At 37.8% G+C, this 27,025-nt stretch overlaps 2 protein-coding genes and 1 long non-coding RNA gene across 19 annotated transcripts in view; 2 read left to right on the plus strand and 1 right to left on the minus strand.

Annotated features, from left to right (window-relative positions):
* lin54 (lin-54 DREAM MuvB core complex component) overlaps window positions 1-13,020 on the plus strand; it is a 65,738-nt gene extending 52,718 nt beyond the window's left edge. For all 8 annotated transcript variants that reach the window (XM_031901839.1, XM_012965571.3, XM_012965561.3 and 5 more), the window contains 5 exon segments: window positions 865-936; window positions 1,183-1,285; window positions 2,821-2,958; window positions 11,200-11,402; window positions 12,068-13,020. In XM_031901839.1, coding sequence (XP_031757699.1) covers window positions 865-936; window positions 1,183-1,285; window positions 2,821-2,958; window positions 11,200-11,402; window positions 12,068-12,269 — 718 coding nt within the window. In that variant the 3' untranslated portion in view covers window positions 12,270-13,020.
* An 8,493-nt stretch (window positions 13,021-21,513) lies between these two features.
* On the minus strand, window positions 21,514-24,611 carry LOC100489354. 2 transcript variants are annotated; one of them, XR_001169589.2, is made up of 5 exons: window positions 24,117-24,611; window positions 23,842-23,910; window positions 23,679-23,747; window positions 22,329-22,455; window positions 21,514-21,688 (listed from the first exon to the last, which is right to left on the minus strand). It is a non-coding gene; the product is annotated as an uncharacterized LOC100489354 (long non-coding RNA). The 2 variants fall into 2 exon arrangements; XR_004223100.1 differs by having other exon boundaries at window positions 23,679-23,910.
* A 175-nt stretch (window positions 24,612-24,786) lies between these two features.
* sec31a (SEC31 homolog A, COPII coat complex component) overlaps window positions 24,787-27,025 on the plus strand; it is a 66,690-nt gene continuing 64,451 nt past the window's right edge. For 6 of the 9 annotated variants that reach the window (XM_018092797.2, XM_018092804.2, XM_018092805.2 and 3 more), the window contains exon 1: window positions 24,923-25,140. The gene's annotated coding sequence lies outside the window, so the exon portion shown is untranslated. 9 annotated transcript variants of the gene reach the window in all.

Genomic DNA, 27,025 nt, shown 5'->3' on the forward strand with positions numbered 1-27,025 from the left:
TTGCAACAAGTTTAAGTGTAGGGCTTTTTAAATTGTTCGGTGAATGCACAAAGCAAAGCTGGTGCATAATTACAAGACTTTCATATATGTTGGGTGACATTGTGGAATAATGGATGTTGGGTGTTGTTGAATTACAACTATCAAACCTAACGTGATACATTAATCACGGCTGCCACAAACATGTGGGGAGGAATTAAGGATATAAACTTCTTAGATAAAGCTAGCTTGTGTTTCACAAATCAAAGCAATCAATATCAATTAAATAAATTATATTAAGATTTGGTAATTCATTTGATATATATGCATTTTTTAATGAAATGATTTTGGTGAATAATGAAATATGTTTTAGTATGAACTAAATGCAAACAGCAGTTAAAATGCCTAAGGGCAACTAATATTAATTTGTGAGTACAAGCATTGGGTGCTGTGTGAGAGGCACCCAGTTCTTTAAACCTTTAATCAATGTGTTTAATTTAGGATTTGGCTCAATCAGAAACCCAATTTACTTTGTCAGGTGACTTCATGATAGTATATTAACCAGCAAATGTGCAGTGGCCATTTTCAATTCCAGAGCTACTTTTTTTTGTTTTGATTAGTTTATACTGTTTAAATCAGACCAAAGTTGGTTGGAGTGGCACACATTTGCACCAATAATTGTGCAGTTGCAACATGAAATCAGCCCAGCCCTTCACTGGCTTATTATTGACACTTTCAATGTTTCTCTTCAATATAATAATATAACGATTTGCTGCTGTTTAACACACACACTGAAAATTTCATATATCAAGTTCTATTAAACATCCAGCATCAACAGCTAAAGAGCTGCATGTGTATTTGAATAACCATTGTTGTTTCTGCTTCTAGGATCATTTCTTCGGAGTCAGCAAGTCGTCCAAGGAAACCATGTAACTGTACAAAGTCTTTATGTCTAAAGCTGTAAGTTGTTTTTCATATGTATATTAGCAAAAGCCATAGCTATATAACCTGTAATATAGGCAATTCTGAAATTAAATATAATTTAATACATATTTTGTTCTCCTTTTATATTAATACAAAGTTTTAATATTCTAAATTCACTATGGAAGAGTGTATTTTGTATCTTCTGCCCTCCTGTTGTTGCTGCAGTTTTAGCATCCCATGGTAGGTGAAGGGTTCAGTATAACAGGTTGGTACTAATTTCAGGTACTGCGACTGTTTTGCCAATGGAGAATTCTGCAATAACTGCAACTGTACGAATTGCTACAATAATCTGGAGCATGAAAATGAACGACAAAAAGCAATCAAGGTGAGTTATTCTTTGTTATAACTTCTGTTAGACAGGAAAAGTACATCTCTATATTTTATTTATCTTAATATTTTATCAGTGTTTAGGCTCCATGTATGTCTGTTAACCGAAAGGTATCCTTTCCAAAAATGAGAACTTTGTTTGCTTGTTCTGTGGCCCAGTATTGGTATAATAAGTTTTAGGACAAACCCATAGCCAATAGGATTCTTGTTACAATCACAAAACAGTTTTGATCCAAATCACAACGTGATTGGACGTCATAGCAGTCCAATCAAATGTCTCCTACATAGATACTTATTTTAATAGCATTATTTTACATTGGTTGATAAAAGTCTAATAAACATGAACTGTTCAGTTTTATTCATAAAATGTGAACACAGAACATGTATATAGAACTGACCTTATCTAACCCACACAATATATATCTGTACATATATATTGTTATAGGAAAGCAATATGTATTTGTAGGCAGCAACTGCTAAAAATTCTCAGACTAAAACACTCAGCTTTGTTTTTTAAGGATTCTCTTCAGCAGTGATATTAACAAGAATACAAACTATGTTGCTGAAGTACAACTCCCAGCATGCCTTGACAGGCTGATAGAAGGTTTGTGTAGTATTAGCTGGAGGTCATAGAATTAATTCACAGGAAAAGGAGAAAAGACATCCAAGCAGATAGCAGAAAGTTTTGTAGATTAAAGTGATTTATTTTAGTGATAAAGTGATTTTTCCATAAAAATCCATAGTAATGTGTCAGTATTTTTGAGGGGTTTAGGCAAACACACATTTCTGCGTATAAAGATATACTGTCATCACAAAATTACCCTGTTATATAATTTGAAACCTTGAGTAGGAATAAAAAACGTTAGTAGTGTACAGTTCAAGTATTTATATAGCTTATAACTACTATGGGTCTATTTACATTGCTTAAACAAAGCATCCTTAATATGCAACCGTTCAGTTAGGCTTGTGTGAAAAAGGTGCAGAAACATCTGAACCTCCAAAAATAAGTATTACATACTTTTACAGACCTACATTAATCCTCAGTTTAAAAGAAAGCCACAATAGTCTTTTTCCATATGTACCATCCCAACACCCTCTAGGCTTCATCATTTAATCACTCTTTCTCTCTATTTTATGCAAGGATTTAGTCAGAGAATCTGCCCATCACCCACTATGGAAAAAGATGGACTTTAAGTTGCAGAAAGTCTGAATATAGTGTCAATCTGTGGGTTAAATGCTTTCATGCCGGGTCTTGCTACTTCTTGCCTTATTGTTGTATTAAAAACTGCCTTGTCAGCTGCATTAAAGGCCACTGTAGGTTGTCTCAAGATTTATACTAATTTAGCTTGCTATAATGAACTATGAGTTAGTATTTTTTTTTTTTTTTTAAATTAAAAGAAAAAGTTTAAATACTGTAAACTGTTTATAATAAATGTGCTTAGATCAGCATGAAAACACCTACCCATATGCTGCTCAGTTAATTGCACTGAAGGAAACTGCACTGTAAGATTTTTTCTTTTTTTTTTCTTTTAGGCATGCTTGGATAGAAACCCAGAAGCATTCAAGCCAAAGATTGGCAAAGGAAAAGAAGGAGAATCTGACAGGAGACACAGCAAGGGCTGCAACTGCAAACGTTCAGGCTGCCTTAAAAACTATTGTGAATGTTATGAGGTAAGGTGATGCATAACAGCACCATAAAACTCTGCAGGATGCCTGTATCAGGGCACATAAACCATTATTTCATAATAGATTTGGTTGTTATCGGGAAAGAATAGACTAACGTGCATTAAATGTTCATGGACGATGCTCTTTAAAATTGGTGCTGTACTGCCTTTGTTTTGCTTTTCAAATGAGAAATCATAAACGAGCATACATGAACTTCAGTTCTCTGTGTAAAATTAAATAAATAAATATATATATATATATTCACACAAAATATGCCATATGTAATACTATTAATAAAGCCTTTTTATAAAAAAATTTATAATATGAGCAGTTGGGATATCCATTTATTGATTAATTTAAAGGAGATATTGACCTTCATACAGGTCCCCCCCCCCCCCCCCAAAATGTAACAAACTCCATTAACCCTTATACTTTTTAGTATATATGGATAAATCAATAGTAAAATTGAAATTATATAAAAAAGGGTCAAGTAATAAAAGTCTAAGCTAATATAAAAAAAAAAGAATTCAAACCATTCAGATTCCACTTCAGCATATATTAATCTGACAGTAATAGTACATCTCCTTTTCTCTCATTGGGCAGCATTTTATTGATCACCAGAATCTGTAGGATAGATACATTGCTACTTCTGCCCTGCCCTGGATGGCAGGAATGCTCAGGAATTTCCTGCACATTCATTCCTGAAAACCGTGGTTTCTACTCTACTACTTATTAATCAACACCTAGATTAATTCATGTTGAAACAGCACAATAGGAATAGCTGTAATATATCTGAAGAACAGAAGCAACACGTTCCCTTTTAAATAACACAGATAGTGATACATTTCCTAGTCACCATGGCATGCATTCACCAATAGGTTAGCCTCCCTCTGGGCCAATGGACAAGAGTTCCCACACACAAGTTAAAAGGCACAAACCCTCCTCCACTAGTCTTTTTTTTTTTTTTTTTGTCCTGTCTGGGGGCTGATGGATGGACGCATTCTGGGCAAACTGACTTGTGACCCAGGAAGAGGGGACTTTTCTGGAAGTCCTGACACTCCCCTAGGATGGGGTTAACAAAGGAGGGCCATAGGGTTGCGTGGAGCAGCCAGGGCTGAGCCTTTTTCCTCCCATTCAGTGGATTAGGAGGGCATGGCGACGGAGAGAAGGCAGAGTACCAGGCATTGCAAGGCCACACAGTGACGTCGGATAGAGTTCCTGTTGGCCAGTGCTGTCTGTGATTATAGGCCAAAAAAGTGCATGCACATAGACGATGCATGCTGGGGGCAGTAATTGTTCTCGCTAAATTATCCTGAAAGGAGTGGGGCGAAACCAGAAGCAGGGAAGCCACCATTTTGTTGGTGGGCATAATAAGAAAACACTGTGTGCAAAGAGATGCCTGGAACATGTATGGACAAATGAGTGAGTTATTGCTAGATATGTGCTTTAGGGGCATACATGTTTGCCATTACCCCTTTTTATGGGAAGTAAGTTTCTTGCCACTCTCCATTTGTTGGTGTATACTGGCTTTCAGTTTATTTCACGTATGTCTCTTTGGGACTGTATTTTCTTTCTGTATTTTACCAGGTCAAATTTCAGCAACTCTGACAGCATCTTTTTCTGCGCAGCACGCTGATTGATCTTGGTCTGCAGGGCAAGCCACCTCACCTCAAGGGGAAAAGAGTGAAAGAATTAAAAGAAGTTGTCTATAGTAGAAAGAGAGATAAACTTATTAAACTGTTATTCAGTTGTGATTATACATCCTTCTTGCCTCTGAAAAGAAAGAATCAGAAGCTGATATTCACGCTGTTCAAGCACAAGACGAAGCTGGAGCTTCATCTAGCCAAGGAATTCAGTCATTGGTGCTGTCATTAAACAGGCAGTAGTTTAATGGTTTAAGGAAGTGGCACGCCCCAAGAAAAAGTTATTTATGCAAAGCAAACAGATTCACTTTCGGATGTATCAGAAGTAAAACTGTAAGAATTGTCTGATATACCACCCCCCCCCTTATGTTCAAAAGAAGTGGAGACAGATGACGACTCTACTTTTGACCTGGTGGTGATAGAACCTTTGATTAGAGCAGTTTGGCAGACCTTAACATTTCCCACAGCTCTTTCTAAGTTGTCTTCAGCTTTTTCCCCTCTCTAAAGAAGAGGTCAGTGTGTTTTCTGGTACATGCTTTATCAAGGAGATAATTGCAGCAGAATGGAAAAAGACAGGAAAGAGGCCTCAAACAGCAGGGAAGTTCTTGAAGTACCCGTTTGAGGAAGAGAATGCAAAATTCTGAGAATCCCCTCCTAAGGTGAGTGTGAGGCTTGCAAAGAAAACTACTTTACAAGTGGATAATGCAGCAGTCTTTAGAGAGCCAATGGAGTGAGTGCCGTATGCAGACCATCAGTGGCGTTGACGTCAGTCTACAGTGGATTAAAGGTTTGCCAATATCTTCCAATGTTAAGAGACCAAAGTTACTGGAGATGTTGTCTGATTGCAAGCTGGTGATTGACTTTGTCAAAAGCTTATGTTGATCTAGTATCATTAAGAAGGTCTCTGGAGGCAAGAGCGTGTTTCTGCTACAAGAGAGGAAGAATAAGATCCACCTTTATCTGGGGATAAGGAGAGATCATTCGAGTCAACAAGACATTACATCCTGGTAGGGAATATTCTAGGCCAGGGATCCCCAACCTTTTATACCCGCGAGCCACATTTAAATGGAGAGTTGGGGAGCAACACAAGCATGAAAAAGATTCCTCGGGGTGCCAATAAGAGCTATAATTGGCTACTTAATAGCCCCTACATGGACTGGCAGCCTACAGAAGGCTCTGCATGACATTATCCTTGGTTTTTATGCAACCAAAACTTGGGTCATTGTCATGTTGCATGGTCCAGTTCAGCTTTAATTTTCTTACAGATGGTCTCACATGTTCCTTAAGCACCCTCTGATACACAGTAGAATTCATGGTGGATTCTATGATGGTGAGCTGGCCAGGTCTTGCTGCAGCAAAGCATCCTCAAACCATGACCTGGTTTCCTCCTTGCCCACCTCCCATGCAAGTTAAAGTTGTGCAGTCTTTTTCTGATTGTAGAGGCATGAACTTTCACATCAGCAGTAGCAAGAGCCTGCTGTAGGTCCCGTGATGACATTTTAGGGGTTTTGGAGACTTCTTAGTAACTATGTTCTAATCATGTGCACCTGATGTGATACACCTGTGTGTGATTTGAGCCATTTTAAGTAGGACTAAATGTGGTGGTGTCCTGATTTGTTCCTCATCGGAAATTGCATTTTTGTAGCATTTCATTTTACAGAAGATTTTAAAAAGTATTTTCTTCAGTTTTAATTGTTTAGTTATATTACTTGAATCTCCCAGTATTATTACAATTGGTATTAAATATCCATATGTCCACAAATGTTATAAAAGCACCCAGGCTTTCGTAGGGTGTCCTCATTTTTTCACATGTATATGTATAAGCTGTTTGCTTCAGATGCAATAGAAACAGTACCATCTTTAAGACAGGAGAAGAGGGTTTTATATGTTATTTCTTATAAAGAACTTTAAAGAACAAGTAAACCTTTTTTTTTTCTATTGTTAAAATTACTCAGCTTCCCAGAATTGCCTACCTTTGTCCCTGTTCTTTCTTACCTGGTTGCTGAGTTACAAGCTGCTCAATTCCTCTCCTTCCTTGTTCAGCGTGAAGCTCCGCCCCCACTTCCTGTTCAGATCTCTCATTACTCCGACAACTCTAGTCAAAGTGGAGATCCCTTCTGCGCATGCCTGGAGGCAGCAGGAGCCAGCCTGTGCATGAGCAGGCTTTTTTTTTTTCCCAGGAGGGTAGTAGAGAATAGTAGTCTAAGGCTAAATATGATTTGTTTTTAACATTTACATCTCCTTTAAGGTCAGTGTTAAATATGAGGGAGTTAATCAAATTCCTGGAAAAGAGGAAATTGAAAATGTAGTCTTTAGCATCAATCATCCAGGCACTCTCATTTGGAGACTGGCTTACAAATATCTAAAGGATGCTTATTTCCACGTTCCTATTTGCACTGATCACAGAAAGTTTCTACGGTTTGCAGTAGGTGAAGTGCATGCCCCGTTCAGATGTCTCCCTTTCGGAAAGATCACAAAGATCCTGGTGACACTGACTGACGAATTGAGTAAAGAAGGCATTGCAGTCTTTGATTATCAAGGCAATATCCTAGTGTCAACAAGATCTAGGGAGGATGCAGGCCTTTACACAAGGAGAGTGTTGGAATTTCTTCAAATAGATGGGTTGATAGTAAACGTAGAAAAGAACAATTTGTGCCCGACAAGATCCCTTTCTTTTTTGGGAGCATTTTTTCAGACAGGAAACAATTTAGTAAGCCTTCCAGTCTTAAAAAGATTGTTTAGGCTATAGAGGACTTCAGGAAACAATGTAGTAACAGTACACCATTGCCTTGAAGAATTAGGGATGATATCCTCGACTATTCAAGACATCTTCAAAATTTCATGTTAAGAGAGGTGAACAACCCACACTTGCAAAAAAGTTGAGGTTGTCTTAAAGGAACAGTAACACCAAAAAATGAAAGTGTATAAAAATAATTAATATATTATATACTATTGCTCTGCACTGGTAAAAGTTGTGTGTTTTCTTCATAAACACTACTACAGCTTATATAAATACCCTGCTGTGTAGCCATGGGGGCAGCCATTTAAATTGAAAAAAGGAGAAAAGGCACAGGTTACTAAGCAGATAACAGATAAGCAGCATAGATTCCCATTGTATTCTACACAGTTTATCTGTTATCTTCTTATGTAACCTGTGCCTTTTCTCCTTTTTCAATTTAAATGGCTGCCCCCATGGCTACACAGCAGCTATTTCTATTAACTATAGTAGTCTTTCTAAGGCAAGCACACAACTTTTACCAGTGCAGGGCAACAGTACATAATATTTTAATTATTTTAAAACATTTTTATTTTTTAGTGTTACAGTTCCTTTAAAGGAGAAGGAAAGGCTAAGTCACGCGCTTGTGCATGCGCAGTAGAGTGAAAAGACAAACCTTAACAATAAAGTCTTGCTTGGAAGAAAAAAGGAAGAGGAAGCACTTGCTGCAAGTACCCCGGACTGGTATGGTTTTCTCCTAAACATTTCTCCTAACATTTGGCACCCTCCATCGATTTTTACCTTTCCTTCTCCTTTAAGAGCTAAAAGACAGGTGCATTAAAAAAAATCTGAGAAGGGGAGTTCCTCTAGATAATTCAGAGTGGACAGTTTTGACAAAAGATGCTTCAAGTTCCGGTGTGGGGCTCATGTAGGAGAGCAGTTTACGCAAGGCTTATGGAAAGAGAGGCAAGTTCCCTCAAATATTTTAGAAATAAGGGCTATAAAGGAGGCCCTTTCAAATCTTCTAAAAGGCAAGAGTATGAGAGTAATGCCGAACAACACCACAGCAGTGCCTTATGTGCAGAAGCAAGGAGGTACCAAAAGCATAACCAATTTTTCAATTGGCAGGGTTGTCACTGGAAAATCTAAGAGAAGATTATTTGAGCCCAAGTTATATTAAATTCAGGAGAATGAAGTCTACAAAAATACATCTTTCAAAAATTAGTAGACATCTGGGGGTTGCGAGATGTGGATGCCATGACTTCCTTTAAAAACAGAAAATGCAGAAGATTCTTCTCAAGGTTCCCTTGCAGAGAAGCATGTGCCACAGATGGTCTGAGGCAAGACTGGACGGCAGGTCTGATTTGTGTGTTCCTTCCATTTCTTGTGTGGAAAGTCTTGAAAGTTGTTTGGGAAGCCGTCGATGTGATAGCAGTGATTCTGTTTTGGCACAGGAGGCCTTGGTTTGCGTTGCTTCGCAGGTTGACATTAGGAAAACTAATAAAGATTCTGGGGTTCCCAGGATGGCTAACTCAGGATGTTTCAGTTCCAGGAAAAGGACCACTTATGCTTGATGGCATGAACATTGAAAGGGAGAGGATAAGGAAATAGAACTTTAAAGAAGAAGTTATCGATTCTCTTCTTAAATCTAGGTCTGGGACAAGTTTGTTCAGTGTGCGGTTTTAACAGGGCAAGACCCCTGTTGCCCAATAGCCTCTTCTATAGTGTGGAAAGAGAGGCAATAAAAATTTGCAAAATGTGAAAAACGGCAATTTGTTTTGACATGCAGAACTTTTTATTTTGTATCACAGCAAATTTTTTGCCTGTTCCGCAAAACAATACGCTAATGGCAAAACACAGAAGTTCACCGCGAATCCATGTCTGGCCAAAAATTTTGCTCATCACTATTAACAAGGTCTCCCTTTGAGCCTCTAGAAAATACTTCCTTGTGGTACTTCACTCATTAAAAAAATGGTTTATATTGAAAGTCCAAGTTTGTGTTGTATGTGTGATGTACCCCTTCAAAGACTATAAAGGCCATTCCTGAATACCCACACTGGGACCCTTTTAAGAACATTGACTAGTAAGAGAGAGCATGCTGTTTACAGTGGGAGAAAGATTGTTTGACATCCTTTACAGTGTTTCAGTTATGCACATGTCTATGCTGGACCACTGTGGACCAATATGGTATAATGAATACAGTAACTCACCGTATTCCAATTATGCATTCATCTGTGTAATTTATTGTACACATACCAAGCAGTGCGTATACACACACACATAATGTTTCTGTCATGAACAGTTACCTTCCTCAGGGAATATAAACAGAGGTTGTTTAAAGTTTATTGAAGTTTTGACTGAAACCTGTCCACACTAGCATAATTACACTCTCTCTGCGCTCCAAATGACCGGTAGTCCATTTCGCATAGTTTTTTTTTTTTTTAAGAAAGTAATTCTAATGTAATTTTGATTTTGTTAAAAAAAAAAAAAAAAAAAAAAAAAACATTTTAAAGACCTTGAGATAATGACCAATCACAGCAGTGCATTTTAATCCACAAACAGTTTCCATACGTCACTTCAGATTTTTAAATATTTATTTTTCTGATTTTTAAAAATTGACGTGTACTGCTGGTAGACCATAATATGCTACCTTTGCTGAAAGTATACCTTACATTACTTAAGTCTGGGCACGCATGTGTAGAAATGTGGACACAGAACATTCTCTACCTAAAACTGTATTTTGTTAAAGTACAAGGAAAGGCAAAGTCACTTGGGGGTGCCAAAAAGTTAGGCACCCCCAAGTGACTTAAATGACCTACCTCGTACCCAGGGCTGGTTCCCCTGTTCGGAGAGAACAGCACCAGCCCGGGGTACCTGCAGCACTTCCTCCTTCCTGCTTCGCGTGCGTGTGAGGCTTTTCACTCTACTGCACATGTACCGGTCCCAGCAAAACAAAGCAGGAAGGAGGAAGCGCTCGCTACAGGTACCCTGGGCTGGTGCTGTTTTCTCCTAACAGGGGCACCAGCCCGGGGTACAAGGTAAGCGATTAAAGTCACTTGGGGGTGCCTAACATTTTGGCACCCCCAAGTGACTTAGCCTTTCCTTGTCCTTTAATGTAAATATAATCTTTCATTCAATTTCTGAATGTTCATGTATTTTTAAAAATTTTCTTTTTATAAATACAGGTATAGGATCCATTATCTGGAAACCCGTCATCCAGAAAGTTCCAAATTATGGGAAGACTATCTACCATAGACTGCATTATAAGAAATTAATTCTTTTTCTCTGTAATAGTAAAAACAGTACCTTGTACTTGATCCTAAGATATAATTAATCTTTATTGGAGTCAAAACATTCCTATTTGGGTTTAATTCATTCTTTGTAGACTTATAGGAGAAGGAAAGGTAAAATCACTGGGGGTGCCACACTGTTAGGCACCCCCCAGTGATTATATCCCGGGTTGGTGGTCTTGTTTGGAGAAAATCTGCACCAGCCTGGGGTAGCTGCAAACAAACAATCCTCTTCCTTCTCTCGTCTATCTTCGGAATTCCCGGAGCCAACACATGCGCAGTATTTTAAAGTTCAGCTTTTCATTCTACTGCACATGCGCAAGCCTCGGAAGACAAAAGAAGGAAGTGGCTCGCTCTCTTGCAGCTACCCCGGGCTGATGTGGTTTTTCACCTAACAGGAGCACCAGCCTGGGGTATAAGTTAAGCGAATTGCAATCACTGGGTGGTGGCCCTTTCCTTCGCCAAATTCAGAAAAAATACCTTATCCTAAAAAACGTCTGGTCCCAAGCATTCTGGATAACAGGTCCCATACCTGTACTGATGGCTTTCCCAGCTGAAAATTTGAAAAGATTAATTTTTTTGTGTGTTTTTCTATCAGGCTAAAATTATGTGCTCTTCAATATGTAAGTGCATAGGCTGCAAAAACTTTGAAGAGAGTCCAGAGCGTAAAACATTGATGCATTTGGCAGATGCAGCAGAAGTGAGGGTTCAGCAGCAAACTGCGGCCAAGACAAAGCTTTCCTCACAGATATCTGATCTACTTACCAGACCAGCACCACCAATGAATAGTGGAGGTGGCAAGTGAGTTGTTTTACACTTTTGGTAATGGAGAGTTGGAAAATCAAAAAGCTCTTGGAATGCAAGAAACTTAATTAATAAGTCTTTGAATGACACCGTAATAGCCTCTCTTTATAGTATTTCAGCTTTTTTTTTTTTTTGTTTACCAGCCATTCAGAATTACATTTAAACTGCTATCTGATTGCTAGAGTTCTGTCCTTAAAAAGAGGCAGTATCAAGGTGGGTGTATGAAAGAGGGAGAGGACAGGTGGTGCTAAATTTTAGCAAAGTAACTTTTTTTAAAATTATATTGTTTGAAATGACCTAGGTGTAGAACCAATACCTTCCTGATATCTTGTCTTTGTCTTAGAGAGAAGACAGATGGGGCAATTCGTCGCCACAGTTTTAAAAATCCAGTTGCAGCGACTAATCACCACACTAAAAGTCATGGTGCCTTGTACCGCGCAGTACATTTCGCACGCAGCGACTTGTATATGTTTGAATGGAGGTATTGTTGCGGTGATAAGTCATTGCGATTGCAGATTTTAAAAGTTGGGCTACCAATCACCCCGTCTGTCCTCGCCCCTTAGTAACAAAATAATGATTAGACAACTGCACTCATTTTCTCTCAAGTTTTTATATAGAATATTCTGTTTTGTTTTGTTTTGTTTTTCTTGTGTCCATTATAGACTCCCTTTCACGTTTGTAACGAAAGAAGTAGCAGAAGCAACATGTGAATGCCTCTTGGCCCAAGCAGAACAGGCAGAAAAGCAATTAAAATCGAAGGCAGCCACTGAACGAATGATCCTGGAGGAGTTTGGCCGCTGTTTAATGAGAGTGATTAACTCTGCAGGAAAAGCAAAAACTGACCCTTGTCCCATGAGTTGCTAAGTTTGACGAGCCTGACCCTACATTTTTTTGACATGGAAGTATTTGAACAAGGTGGAGATGCACAAATAAACACTGCCAGGGATTGCTTGAGGACTTTAGCCACTGCTTTCTTCTATCCATTGAATTTATGGGTCTATAAAATGGTGCTGGTTTTAATGGGACTTTCTTCACTGTAAATTAAGCAAGCTGAGATTTTATTATAAAGACTTCCTTTTAAATCTTACTGTTTTCTCCTTCTACAGTGTTTCAAAGATGACGACACCTTAATGGTGCAATTTTTTCCCCCTATTTTATATGTGTCACTTTTTTATTTTTTGTGTTTCCAGTTAAAGAACATTTTTTTTTTGGACCTAACCGTTTAATAGCAAAAATGCATCTTGCAATATATTAATCTTCCATAAACAAATCAAAGATATTCTGTCACGAGGTGTGTTTATCAATTAACATACAATTTGCACACTGGTTAAATGTATAAAAGGGAATAGATAAGGCAGATGCATTAAAAGATATAAATCCAGATAGGAATTCAAAGAGTCTGATCTTTATATTAATTGTACAATTATATTTTTAAGATTGCTTATGCCTGTAACACATATCAAATGTTATACCAGCAGCTACACAGATTTTAGTTATTCTGATTTTCCCCAGTGTATAAACTGTCACATACTGCATCTACATATGCAAATATTCATGATATATTTTTATGTAATTTTCCATGTTGATTAAAAAGTGGATTTGCAGATGAATGTTACCATGACTTAAAAGTCTGAGTATTTAAATATACCCCCAGAATGGTAAGGTCTTGTGAATTCACAGTGTATAAATTGGATAAGAGCACTGGGATCTGTGAAGTGCCACTTAAATCAGTTTGTCAGATGCAAGTCATGTGTGATTTACATTATGCATGGTCAGAATGCATTTTATTCTCTCTCTCTATCTATCTATCTATCTATCTATCTATATATATATATATATATATATATATATATATATTATATATATATATTATATATATATATATATATATATATATTATATATATATATTATATATATATATATATATATATTATATATATATATATATATATATATATATATATATATATATATATATATATATATATATATATATTATATATATTATATATATATATATATATATTATATATATATATATATATATATATTATATATATATATATTATATATATATATATATATATATATATATATATATATTATATATATATATATATATAGTGGAGGAAATAATTATTTGACCCCTCACTGATTTTGTAAGTTTGTCCAATGACAAAGAAATGAAAAGTCTCAGAACATTATCATTTCAATGGTAGGTTTATTTTAACAGTGGCAGATAGCACATCAAAAGGAAAATCGAAAAAATAACTTTAAATAAAAGATAGCAACTGATTTGCATTTCATTGAGTGAAATAAGTTTTTTAACCCCTACCAACCATTAAGAGTTCTGGCTCCCACAGAGTGGTTAGACACTTCTACTCAATTAGTCACCCTCATTAAGGACACCTGTCTTAACTAGTCACCTGTATAAAAGACACCTGTCCACAGAATCAATCAATCAAGCAGACTCCAAACTCTCCAACATGGGAAAGACCAAAGAGCTGTCCAAGGATGTCAGAGACAAAATTGTAGACCTGCACAAGGCTGGAATGGGCTACAAAACCATTAGCAAGAAGCTGGGAGAGAAGGTGACAACTGTTGGTGCGATTGTTCGAAAATGGAAGGAGCACAAAATGACCATCAATCGACCTCGCTCTGGGGCTCCACGCAAGATCTCACCTCGTGGGGTGTCAATGATTCTGAGAAAGGTGAAAAAGCATCCTAGAACTACACGGGAGGAGTTAGTTAATGACCTCAAATTAGCAGGGACCACAGTCACCAAGAAAACCATTGGAAACACATTACACCGCAATGGATTAAAATCCTGCAGGGCTCGCATGGTCCCCCTGCTCAAGAAGGCACATGTGCAGGCCCGTCTGAAGTTTGCCAATGAACACCTGAATGATTCTGTGAGTGACTGGGAGAAGGTGCTGTGGTCTGATGAGACCAAAATAGAGCTCTTTCGCATTAACTCAACTCGCTGTGTTTGGAGGAAGAAAAATGCTGCCTATGACCCCCAAAACACCGTCCCCACCGTCAAGCATGGGGGTGGAAACATTTTGCTTTGGGGGTGTTTTTCTGCTAAGGGCACAGGACAACTTATTCACATTAACGGGAAAATGGACGGAGCCATGTATCGTGAAATCCTGAACGACAACCTCCTTCCCTCTGCCAGGAAACTGAAAATGGGTCGTGGATGGGTGTTCCAGCACGACAATGACCCAAAACATACAGCAAAGGCAACAAAGGAGTGGCTCAAGAAGAAGCACATTAAGGTCATGGAGTGGCCTAGTCAGTCTCCGGACCTTAATCCAATAGAAAACCTATGGAGGGAGCTCAAGCTCAGAGTTGCACAGAGACAGCCTTGAAACCTTAGGGATTTAGAGATGATCTGCAAAGAGGAGTGGACCAACATTCCTCCTAAAATGTGCGCAAACTTGTTCATCAATTACAAGAAACGTTTGACCTCTGTGCTTGCAAACAAGGGTTTTTCCACTAAGTATTAAGTCTTTTTTTGTTAGAGGGTTCAAAAACTTATTTCACTCAATGAAATGCAAATCAGTTGCTATCTTTTATTTAAAGTTATTTTTTCGATTTTCCTTTTGATGTGCTATCTGCCACTGTTAAAATAAACCTACCATTGAAATGATACTGTTCTGAGACTTTTCATTTCTTTGTCATTGGACAAACTTACAAAATCAGTGAGGGGTCAAATAATAATTTCCTCCACTGTGTGTATATATATATATATATATATATATATATATATATATATATATATATATATATATATATAAAATATCCGCTTGCTGAAAATATCCGCCCTACGCCTCGTCTGCCATCAGCCTTACATTTGTTTTTAGTAAATTTAATGTATTGTGATCCAAATGACAAACACCTATTATCTGGAAACCCACTGGTCCTAAGCATCATGCATAATAGATCCCATACCTAGACTCAAATATAAACACTGGCTGGGAAGGACTATGACTAAGAGAGTTTTATGCTCTCACAAACATAAATGGCATTTTTAATTTTAAAGAATAGGTAAACCCTTTTTTTTTCTATCCGTAAATTACTCTAAACAGCCTCCAGAATTATGTACCTTTGTCCCGGCATTGAGTCTGACCTGGCTCCGGAGTTGGAAGTTGAATTCTCCTGCTAATTTCCTTTGCTTCCTTGTGCAGAGTGAAGCCCCGCCCCCACTTCCTGTTCAGTTCCCTTATAAAAAAAAAAAAAAAACCCTGCTCATGCACAGACTAGCTTCTGCTGCCTCCATGCATGCTCAGAAGGCTCTCTACTTTGACTATAGTAGTCAAAGTGATGAGGAAACTGAACAGGAAGAGGGGGCCTCACTCTGCAAAAGGAGGCAAAGGAAAGGAGCAGGAGTATTCAACTTCTAACTCAGGAGCCAGGTCAGACTCATTGCCGGGACAACACTAGGTAATTCTGGAGGCTTTTTAGAGTAATTTTAATGATAAAAAAAAAAAAGGTTTACTTATTCTTCAACATGCACAAAGCAAACTTTAATTATAGTAGGTTTGTTTTTTATCTTTTAGGCAGAAGCCACACAGGGCGGATTCTCAGCCTGCAGATAAATGCAGGCTAAGAATCTGCCTCTATGCTTCAAAAATCTTATTGTTGTGCTTGCACCCAGAGCTCTTGCTCCGGCCCTGGTGCAGGCACCCTACGTCGAACTTAAAAAACCCATTGCCTTAAAATTTAGTCTAAGGTTGTCCATAGCTAAGCAAAATTAAAAATACATATGGTCCTTTCTTTGTTTAGGGTTTTATACTTGTAGTTCAGTTGGTCTGTAATTGATGAGTAGTTTATTATGTTGCAAACTAATTACATAGTAAATCAAGTAGACCATAATTGAGTAGACCATAAGTGTATGATGTCTATAGCTTTCTGAGATCAAACGTAAAAGATTTACTTTTGTAGTAACACATTTGATATATTTATATGCACACTGTTCTCAGCACACGTAGAAAAATAATATGGTGGTAAGATTTAAAAAAAAAAAAAAACAAATGCAACAGACTTGAACTGAGATTAGACTAATGAAAAAGAGTGACTGTTTTGTGAAATAGCAGTTATTTGTTATTGTGTCATTATTAATATTTCAATGTTCCATAATGTGTTAATTTGTCATTATACCACGATATATTGTATATACACACTGGAGAAAACATTTCACAACATTTCTGGCTTCAAATCAAGAATAGAATGAATTTCGGGAGGTTTATATAGCCATTTACGTTTGATTTATGACACTGAGGAGGAGTTTCTACACCGTTTGGATTGCCACATTTCCTAGGATTTCTCTATCCTAGGAAAATCAACAAAATTCTTTAGTAATATTCTATTAGTGCTGTCCACCTTTTCCCTTGAACTGGGCCAAACTATGTTATGGGCCCGATTTGATGTCATACACAAGCAGTCTGTTGAACCCATAGGCAGGCGGTGGCTGGAAAATGCTTTCCAAACCAAATTTAAACAAATAAAAAACACAAATAGGCTGCAGAAGCAGAATGAAAGATAACATTTAATTTCAATTACATTATTCCATGTCGTACAAGTCCCCTGCTCGAATAGTGTCATAACGTTAATAAAAAGTTTGACAAAGCTTTATTTACTACCGAGATGCACGTAAGGTGTTTTCCTCCGAGGGTGATTTATGATGTTTTAGAGTCATGTGTCTGTTTGTGAAGGGGACTGAATTGGTTTTAGCAGCACTTGAGGTAAACTGGTATTTTACCACTAAACTCATACGATGATAGCAATAGATTTGAAGGCAATAGGGACACCAGGACAAAATAAAGTTCTACTGGTGTTTTGTTATTAACCCTTAGAGAGGCAGGAACAGGTGTGGCTGAGCCCACCTGAATCTACGCTGCTTTAGAATAGTTTGGTTGCTCATGGCGACATGCTGCTTTCTGTGATCTTCATATGCCTGAGAACCAGACCAGGCTTTTTAAAGGAACAGTAACACCAAAAAATGAAAGTGTATGAAAGTAACTAAAATATAATGTGCTGCTGCCCTGCACTGGTAAAAGTTGTGTGTTTACTTCAGAAAGTCTACTATAATTTATATAAATAAGCTGCTATGTAGCCATGGAGGCAGCCATTCAAAGAAGAAAAGGCACAGGCACATAACAGATAAAACACTATTGTATTCTACAGAGCTTATCTGTTATCTGCTATGTAACCTGTGCCTTTTCTCCTTTTTTCCAGCTTGAATGGCTGCCCCCGTGGCTACTCAGCAGCTTATTATATAAATTATAGTAGTGTTACTGTAGCAAACACACCAGTTTTACCAGTTCAGGGCAACAGTGCATTATATTTTTGTTACTTTAAAGCTCTTTCATTTTTTAGTGTTACTGTTCCTTTAACCTAGGGATTCCCCCTTTTTCCCCCCTAAAATTACATCTGGAATAGTTTATTTGAATTCAGGTTATTAAAGGTTCCATTTATCATCTTTCATTCTTATTTTGCAGTAATTATGCTCAGTAGCACTGTGGGGGTAGGTGCCAATTTGGATTCTTTTCTCATTGATTTGGAATAAATATCAAGATTACCTGGCACACCACTAGTGTTGATATACAAATTGTTTGTGTAGTGGCTGGATAAATACCTTGGTGGCCAATAGCTGGCTCAAGGACCTCCAGTTTGTTTTGTCTTTGTTGGAATTCTCCCCCTATGAACAGGTAAAGATTACATGTTACATGAAATTGAAATTATCTGGTTATTATCGAAAGCAAGGTTAAACATCTCCAATTAAATTCAAGTTGGGATGAAACAGAACAGAATGATACATTATTAAAGCACATGTAGACTATGGGCCTTTACACTGGGTTGATTAATTGTGGTTCTATTAAAATCCATTCCAAAAGTTTTCATCTTGTTACCCAGGTAAGTGCATTTTTGTTGCATGTCCTATTTTGCAAGTTGCATGTCCTATTTTGAATGTGCATCAAATGCATAAAATAAAAACAAAAAATACATACATAATAGATGCACTAAAATACAGGTCTGAAGTCTTGCAGGCCTTCAGCAGGAAAAATAAATGGAGTTTGCTTGTGTTTAGGGGGCAGCAACACATCACCCGTGCATAAGGGCCCTAGAAAAACAAGTTGTGAGTTATGATTTTAGTTGGTCATTTAGTTATCCCTGTGAAGTGCATTCTTCTTTCCTGTAATCCTCTACTAGGGAAATATATTTTTTTGCACACAGTAAGTTACTTTGGAATTTGAATAAATAACTTGCTGAAATTGAGCCTGAGCTTAGTTTACCCTGTGTCTGACTAGAGCCCCACTTCGCAATAGACATAAAAAAAAAAGCTATCTTGCCATGTGCATCCTTAGAACATTTTCTGGGATGTGGACAAAGTCATCAACGAAAAGCTAACCTGTTTCAAAGATGCCAACATTCTGTGGTAGCATAGAAAAACTGTAGCTGAAAATGTTGGCATTGCCTATTAGAGGTCACTGAATACTCACTGCACTTATTTTTGAGCAGGAAACTGTAAAAAGCTGGGGAATAAAAATCTAGCTCACCCTCCCCCTTGCCTAGTTTAAACACTCCTCCAGCCTCTTAACCATTCTCTCCCCTAAACACAGCTTCAGTTTTTGAAAGGGTTTAAACTGTCCCCTGTGGACTATTTGTTCAAGGTATTTAACATCTAAAGAGCCCCATGGACCAGCCTCTGTGAGCTTCAGGAATTGGGAGTTTGTTGTTTTTCCATGGGGGGGAAAGATTGAGTGTTCACCTCTGTAGAGATGATTTGAGTGCCTTATTTATGTCTAGTGCTAGCCATCAATGTGTGTATGCTAGTTGGGGGATGTGGTAATAAAGCATGGTGGTGCCATACCTTTTATGGTTGGAGATTGTAAGGTAGCAAGACTGATTCTAAGTACCTGTCCCACCCATACAAATGTTATTTTGCTTGAACCAGCTTTTTGGTAAGTAGACCAGGGCATTATGAAATTTATATAGGATCATTTTCACTAGGTTTGCTCTCCAGACTAATAAGGTAAGACTGGCCCAAATAGTCTTTTTCCGATACTCCTGTAGGACCGGGTCCAAATTATCCACAACAAACTTATGAAGTCCCTTTTTACTATAATTCCCAGGAACTTAAAGGTGGGAGTCTGTATGTCTAATGAAGCAATGTCAGCTATTAGGGAAAATGGTGGATTTGTCCTAGTTTACCCATAGGCCTGAGTAATCTCCATATTGATCTACCACCTGTAACAGCATAGAAAGGGACTGCCAATTACACCAACATGCCATACAGAAATACCATTTTCTTAAGTTTTTCGAGTTTCAGGCTGACTATTTTAGGGTCACTCTGGCTCAGGATGGCTAGCAGGTCTCAGGCAAACTGCAGCAGCTTTTCATCTGCTGTGTATTCTGTTCTGATTAGTGTCAGCACCATCTTGGGACAGCATAATGGAGGAGCCTTTAGTAGCAGTAGGTCCGGTGTGTGGATGCAATTCTGGATTGCCAGTTTGGAGCTGGTGTCCTTGGTAACCCTTTGCCCAATTCTGAGCTTTTACAAGGAGCCAGCACTACATTTTAGAACTGCTTTTAGATAACCTATTGTTTCTCCAACTCCAGTGTAACTGGAGGAGTCCTGAACTGGACTTGAATTTCTTACTACCGAGAGCAATTCTCATCTACTGGAAGCTATCTTGCTCCCTTCCCATTGTTCGGTTGATTGGCTTCTAAAGGGGGAGGGGGTGATATCACTCCAACTTATAGGTCAGCAGTAAAGTGTGACTAAAGATCAGAGCACAGGTCACATGTAGCTAGCCCCATGTGAATTTTTTATACTTAATCTTGAAATCTGTGGCTTTTTAAAACAGATTTTAATGCAAGAAGTCAGTTTAAGGAAAAAAATTTTTCTAATAAAAAAAATCTATTCTGCCGCGCTCCAATAATTGCCCTATCCTGCAAACCATTTATTATTTTTGAATGCTTTATTAGAAAATACCTGCTAAAACTTTGCTTCTGGTCATTTGAAATAGGGCTAGGATCTATCAATCAATTGTTGCATAGTGGATTCTGCTTCTGGATCGCCCCATTTTAAATGCCCGGAAGCAAAGTTTTAGCAGGTATTTTCTAATAAAGCATTCAAAATAAATAGTGTGCAGGATAGGGCAATTATTGGAGCAGGGTAAAAGATTTTTTTTTTTTTTACTTAAAATGTGTTACTTTTCCTTTAACCGATGTTTTAAAGGAAAAAAAAAGTTTGACAGTATTCCTTTAAACTTAAAAAATATAGTTCAATTACATTTTAAAATGGTAGCATCAATTGCTTGCAAAACAGATAGTTTAATAGTGTGGGTTAAATATATGAAAGTATTCCTTTAAAGGAACAGTAACACTAAAAAATGAAAGCTTTAAAGTAATATAATGCACTGTTGCCCTGCACTGGTAAAACTGGTGTGTTTGCTACAGTAACACTACTATAATTTATATAATAAGCTGCTGTGTAGCCATGGGGGCAGCCATTCAAGCTGGAAAAAAGGTACAGGTTACATAGCAGATAACAGATAAAACACTACTGTATTCTACAGAACTTATCTGCTATGTGCCTGTGCCTTTTCTCCTTTGAATGGCTGCCTCCATGGCTAAATAGCAGCTTATTTATATAAATTATAGTAGCATTTCTGAAGTAAACTCACAACTTTTACCAGTGCAGGGCAGCAGCACATTATATTTTAGTTACTTTTATACACTTTTTTGGCGTTACTGTTCCTTTAAGAGCTTTAGAATTCATGATCATTAGATCTAAAAAGGTAATTGTAACTGCTTTTTAGCTATACCACACTTTACTTAGGGTCAGTTTTACCAAACATTTGTTTTGTATTTGTTCAAAGCTCATTGGTATAATTCACAATTTTAAACCAAAACAAATTACTCTAAACCACAGAAAATTGGTAATTTATCAAGTGTAAATACTACAAAAAAAAAAACTTTACCATCTAAAAGCTGGTGAGGTCATGTAGAAGTCAGTGGTAGCTGCCCTAGACACATTAATTTATGGTTTTAGAAGTTTGTTTTTTTCCCCAGTTATAATAACACAAAAACGAGGATTGAGATTTTTGTATATTTATTCAAATTCTTTCAACAGGTTTCCATTTGTGCTTATCATAGATTTAAATAATTTTATGGTTTTAGTGAAAAGGATTTTTCTTTGTTTCATTTTGATAGTGTTGATAAATAAATCAGTGTCCCAGCTGCTTCCTTAGGTCCAACTCTCACACAAAGCTGGTCAAAAAAAAAAAAAAAAAAAAAAAGGAAGAGTCATGATTTTTATGGAATAGTTTATTTTCGAAGTTACTGTTCACATTGCAAGTCAGTCATTTAACCATTTAAAAAGATATTTTAACAAGTCTTGAGCCTTAATCTGAACCCTTTTGGGTTATTCACTTACAAATGGTAAATTTTCAGCACTTTTATCATACACTTATTTTATGCTCCATCACTCATTCATCCACCAACAAATAAAATGGAGATAAGTCACTCACAGCTTGCACTAAGCATGTGAGTGACATGTCAAAAAGTATCCAACATGGGGAGCTCCTGTGAAATGTTTAAAGACCTGGATGATTGCTGCTATAGAGCTTCTCAATCTTTAGCATGTTGCAGGTTCAGCATAAAAATGTGGTATTTTGAGTCACTCATTTCAGCACTCACTCCATCCTCCTATGCTACTGTTCTCATATCACCACCTAACCTATATACGTTCCTGGCCTCCTAACTGCTACTCCTTAGCAGCTTTACAAAAATGTTTGATCTTAACTGCATGTATCATTTAAAAAGTATACCTACTGTTCATAATTTGCACTATACAAAACAAATTTAAACCAGTTTTACTTTTACTGAGGAAACTGATATAACTACTTACTGGTTCACTGTGAAGCCCTCTGTAGAATCAGCAGCTCCTTATTTCAAACATTGCAGCTTAGATATGGGAAAAAAAAGTGCATCACATTCCCCCATCTCCCTTTGAACAAGGTCAGGGTGAGTAATTTCTGTGAAAAAAAATATACTATTAGTGTTTACTAGTGGCAAATATATATATATATATATATATAACAGGGATTTTTAGAAATTAAATTAGCAGGCAGTTTAAGTTTATTTATTGTGCCCATTTTTTGCAAGTTAACCAAACACTCTTCCTCAGTCTTAAACTCTAATCACAGTATTTCATGATGTGAACAGCAGTAAAAGGTTTTCATCACTGGTTGAGTGTGCAGGCTTTAAACTTTCATATTTCTAAAAAGCATAGTTTTAATGCATGTACAAATTTTTTGCTCAGTTTTCTAAGCTCTATTGAAAAGGGCCGCCGTTTATACCATTCCATAGCATAGAACTGTGCTTCATAGACAGACTTAAAGGAGACATATTGGATAAATGGGAAAAATGGCTAATTTTGTAGGCAATTATGAATAATATCCGGTGCTGGTTTCCCTTTGGGCTAAACATTAACCCTATCTGTAACAATGGCCCCTTAATTGGAGCTCCCTATAGATCCTCTCAGGTCCCTGTCTGGGTTTCACATGAGGGGTGGGCGTGTCCTAACGGTCCCTGCCAGAAGCACAGTAGGAGGGGGAGAGCCAATCACAGCCCTGCACTCACACAAGCACAGACAGGCTTCAGTTCCCTATCAGGTCAGCCTAGCTGCTGATTGGTTCCTATCCTACAGTGCAGGGTACGGAGGGCCGCCGGCTCCCCAGCTCATCCAGAGAATTCAGCCAGCAGGAAGTGGCACAGATGGGCGGGGCTAGTGGGGTTTGGGCGAATTTCTCAATAAATCAGTCCAAAATACAACTTTCTTAGCCCAATCCTTCTATATCTAGAGGAGTATAATTCCCTGGTACATTCATAATTTTCATAGGATATGTCTCCTTTAAATATATTTTTCAAAATAGAGTTCCTCAAGCAGAATCCTGCATTGAAATTCAATTTTTCAAAAATGGATTTTTTTTTTTTAATACTTAAGTTTTACATGGAGCTTCCCATATTCTTAATTTCCTTGGGTGCCTTTGCCATGTGCTCTGCTAAACTTCAGTCACATTTGCTGAAACTCAGTGATATCACTCCCCCACCCTTTCCCTCCTGGCAGCCAATCAGCAGAACAATGGGAAGGTAGCAAGACTGCAGCTCCAAGATGATATTAGAATAGCAAACAAGAAATCCTTGTCCAGATTGAAACTCCTCCAGTTACAAGGGTGTAGTAGAAATTATATATTACCTGAAAGCAGTTACAATGTGCAGACTGGCACCTTCTGAAAGCTCAGATTCATGCACACCAAAATTACAACTAAAAAAATAAAAAAAAAGTGTTGGTTCAAGAAAATATTACAACATATTTTGCGCTATATAAACAGTAATTTATAAAACACCATAGAACTTACGACAGTATGGCGGGTGTGAGCACGTGAAGGCGCGCTACTCCCGTGTAGTTTCCCTCTGTCAACGTGAGCCTGGAAGATAAGAGTTTATGGCAAATTAGAAGTCGCTCTAATTTAATAAATGCAAGTAGATTTATAAACATACAGGCATTTCGGCGGGTTATTTGGCTCAGGATAAGATTAAGTGGACCACGTGGCACCATAAGAAATACATTGCACGTTAAAAGTATACTTTCTTGCCATAATTAAATACGTTTCGATGTAAAACCACCACGTACCTTTGTGGATTCCATCGGTGGGCAGAATTCTGCAAATGACCATCCATAGGACAAAGAGATCACCCATCTTCATTCATCATCGAGAATATGGCATAAAATGGTCTCGTCTGCGGACCGTTCACTTACAACTACCGTCTTCCTGAAACAGCCAAAGGGCGATGATTTTTCTTCCTAAACGATCCTTTTCTCTCAAAATACAAACTCCATAGCTGCGGAAAGCGACGCCACCGTCTTGCTTTATTTGCCACATTATACTTTGCTTAGGCCTCTGCAAAGTGTTCTAAAACCAGCTCAGTCCCTCCAACTCACAGAAGGTAAAATGGACGAGAAACTCTCAATCACGAGGTTATATATGCCAGGTTCGTCAGAACTCTTGTCCCGCCCATCCGCAACACCGGAAGTACTTCACGGAAGCAGTAGGTAGCCATTTTTGTAGGCGGCAAAAAGAAAGACCTACAGTATTTGAGTTAGAGTAAATGCTAAATTATATGAACTACAGTGTTTTAAGCAGATGTGTTACAAAACGTTAAAGCGAAATTCGCGCCGATGTGAAGTAAAGTCGACATTACATGTAATAAAATAATATATAATTGATATACAGTTTCGCATTTTAGTATTTAAATAGATACTGAAGAGTTGAAGTTCCGCCCCTAGCCTCAGAAACAGTTATGGGTTGGAACAATTTAGGCTTTTGCGGATGAGCCCTGCCCAATCGAATATGGCGGAAAATACGATAGGCGGAGATTGTGGTGCCACGTTGGTTTAGGACGTGGATGGGGAGGCGCTCGGTGCAGAGCCGGGTAAGTAAGGCCGGGAATGTGTAAAAGAAGGGCAGAGTTCTGCTATCTTTCTGTGTGCAGCCTGCTCTGGGGAAGGACTCAGTGCATACCCCTATTTTCATTTTAGTATATTACTATTCTGATTCCTTTATTTTACATTTCCGTAACGCACCCGCTTTCTACTTGTGCTTTGGTTTTATAGTTATTGCATAGTTACCTGGCGTTGAAGCAAGATACAATAAGAGGTGAGTGGAAGAGCTCCAGGCTTTTATATACCGCAGTTCTCTAGGAATAAACTCAAGGCTTCATAACCATTTTTTTCGGGGGTTGCCCCTGTCTGTAAAACCGAGGGGTCTGGCACATAAAGTTTGTTACGGTATCGTTATACCTGTAACTCTGCTTTAAGGCTTTTTTTCCTCTAATCTCATCTGACTATGATAGAGAAATATCAGATTCTTAGCAAATTTGCCGATCTACATGGTTGTTCCTCTGTACTCTAGAAGGGAGCAATTTGCATTCAATCTATTGATCAAAAAAATGTTATTGCTTAATTTCATGGCGTTTCTATCCCATCTGGTTTTTCTTCATGTTTCAGTGATCCGCAACAGTAATTTTTGCCGTCATCATAGTCAAATGTATATCATTAAAAATACCCACTTTTCTGTATAAGGTTTTTTTTTTTTAACATGTTGAGGATTTTTGTATTTTTTCATGCATCAGTATTGTAATTTATTTATGTAAACATATCCAGTGGCAGGCATACATATAGTGGAAGCAGAGCCTGTGACTTCTGAGGTGGCCAGAAGATATATGTAGGCCAGTAGGCATTGTTTTGAAGTAAGGAATTTGATGGTAAACATGCAGAGAACATACTGACACCTTTTATTATAACTTACCAAGTGCCAACATATTTTGCAAAGCTGAATTGTAGAAGCATATGTACAAAAAAACACTTAACGCTGACCTATAAAGGGGATTAAAAACTCAATTGAACTTACAGTCTAAAAGCAGAATTGGTATAAGACAAAACATCATATTGGTAGTGTCCTCTGTGGAAGCAGACTAGCCCCCTCCCCATGCCTGTATGCAGAAATGTTAACTTTTGTGCCATAATGATACATTGTATAATGTATTAGGTCCAGTGTCTGAAAACTCCCAATTGCTACTGTTTGCAGGGTTACATTTGTGGGTTCATATACAGATGTTTACCATGGAAAAGTGTAGGCATTAGTAGGGGGGGGGATGTATTGTTATCTTTGGGGCCCCATGACTACTGATGGCAGTCCTGTAAATGCTGGTTAGAATTATTTTTTTAAGAATAAACATAAGACTATTCATATCAGCAATACATTTAGGGTATTTATGTGCACAATTTTCTTGCTGTAAAGTGGTGTTTTAATAAAGTTGCTGTTTAAAGACATACGAGGTAATGATAACATAAGTTAGATACATACTTTCTTAATTGTGCTCCTTATAGCCTGTAGCCCCTGGGCCAAAAGTGAGCCCAGCACATGGGTGGCCAAATCATGCAGAGATCTGCTCGGTTGCATATCCAGCTTTATAGAGGTATTTGACCAAGCTAAAACCAGTGTGTTAAGTGGATATTCATTTTAGGGGAAAAATAGCAATTACATGAGTTAAAAACGTGGTTCCTTTTTTTGTTAGCGCTTAGTATGTTATAGAGTGTCTTATTCCTAGAAACTTTGCAGTTGGTCCTCATTACTTAATTTTATAGTTTATGAATGATTTGCTTTGCTCTTCTGCCTCTTTCTAGTTTTCCAGTGGAGTTACCCCTGTAGCCAAAAAACTAATGTCCCACATGGAGATAAGTCGCTACCGCGGGTGACTACTCTCCCAGAAAAGCTATTCCACAGGCAATAAAGGAAATCGCCAGTGGAAAGGCCTATGCATCGCTCTGTTTTTCCAAAGTCACAAAATCTTTCTTCCTGCAGGCAAATTTGCTTTACTTTGGGAAAACAAAGTGATGCACAAGCTTTTCCACCTATTCCATTTATTGCTGTTGAAAAGGCTTTTTCTGGGGGAGATTAGTCACCTGCGATAGCAGAGATTTATTGTGGGTGACTTATCTCCCCCTGAGCGTCAGCCTTATTGTTACTGTTACTTCTTATT

Source organism: Xenopus tropicalis, chromosome 1 (genome assembly GCF_000004195.4).
Source record: "Xenopus tropicalis strain Nigerian chromosome 1, UCB_Xtro_10.0, whole genome shotgun sequence".
NCBI classification, from domain to species: Eukaryota; Metazoa; Chordata; class Amphibia; order Anura; family Pipidae; genus Xenopus; species Xenopus tropicalis.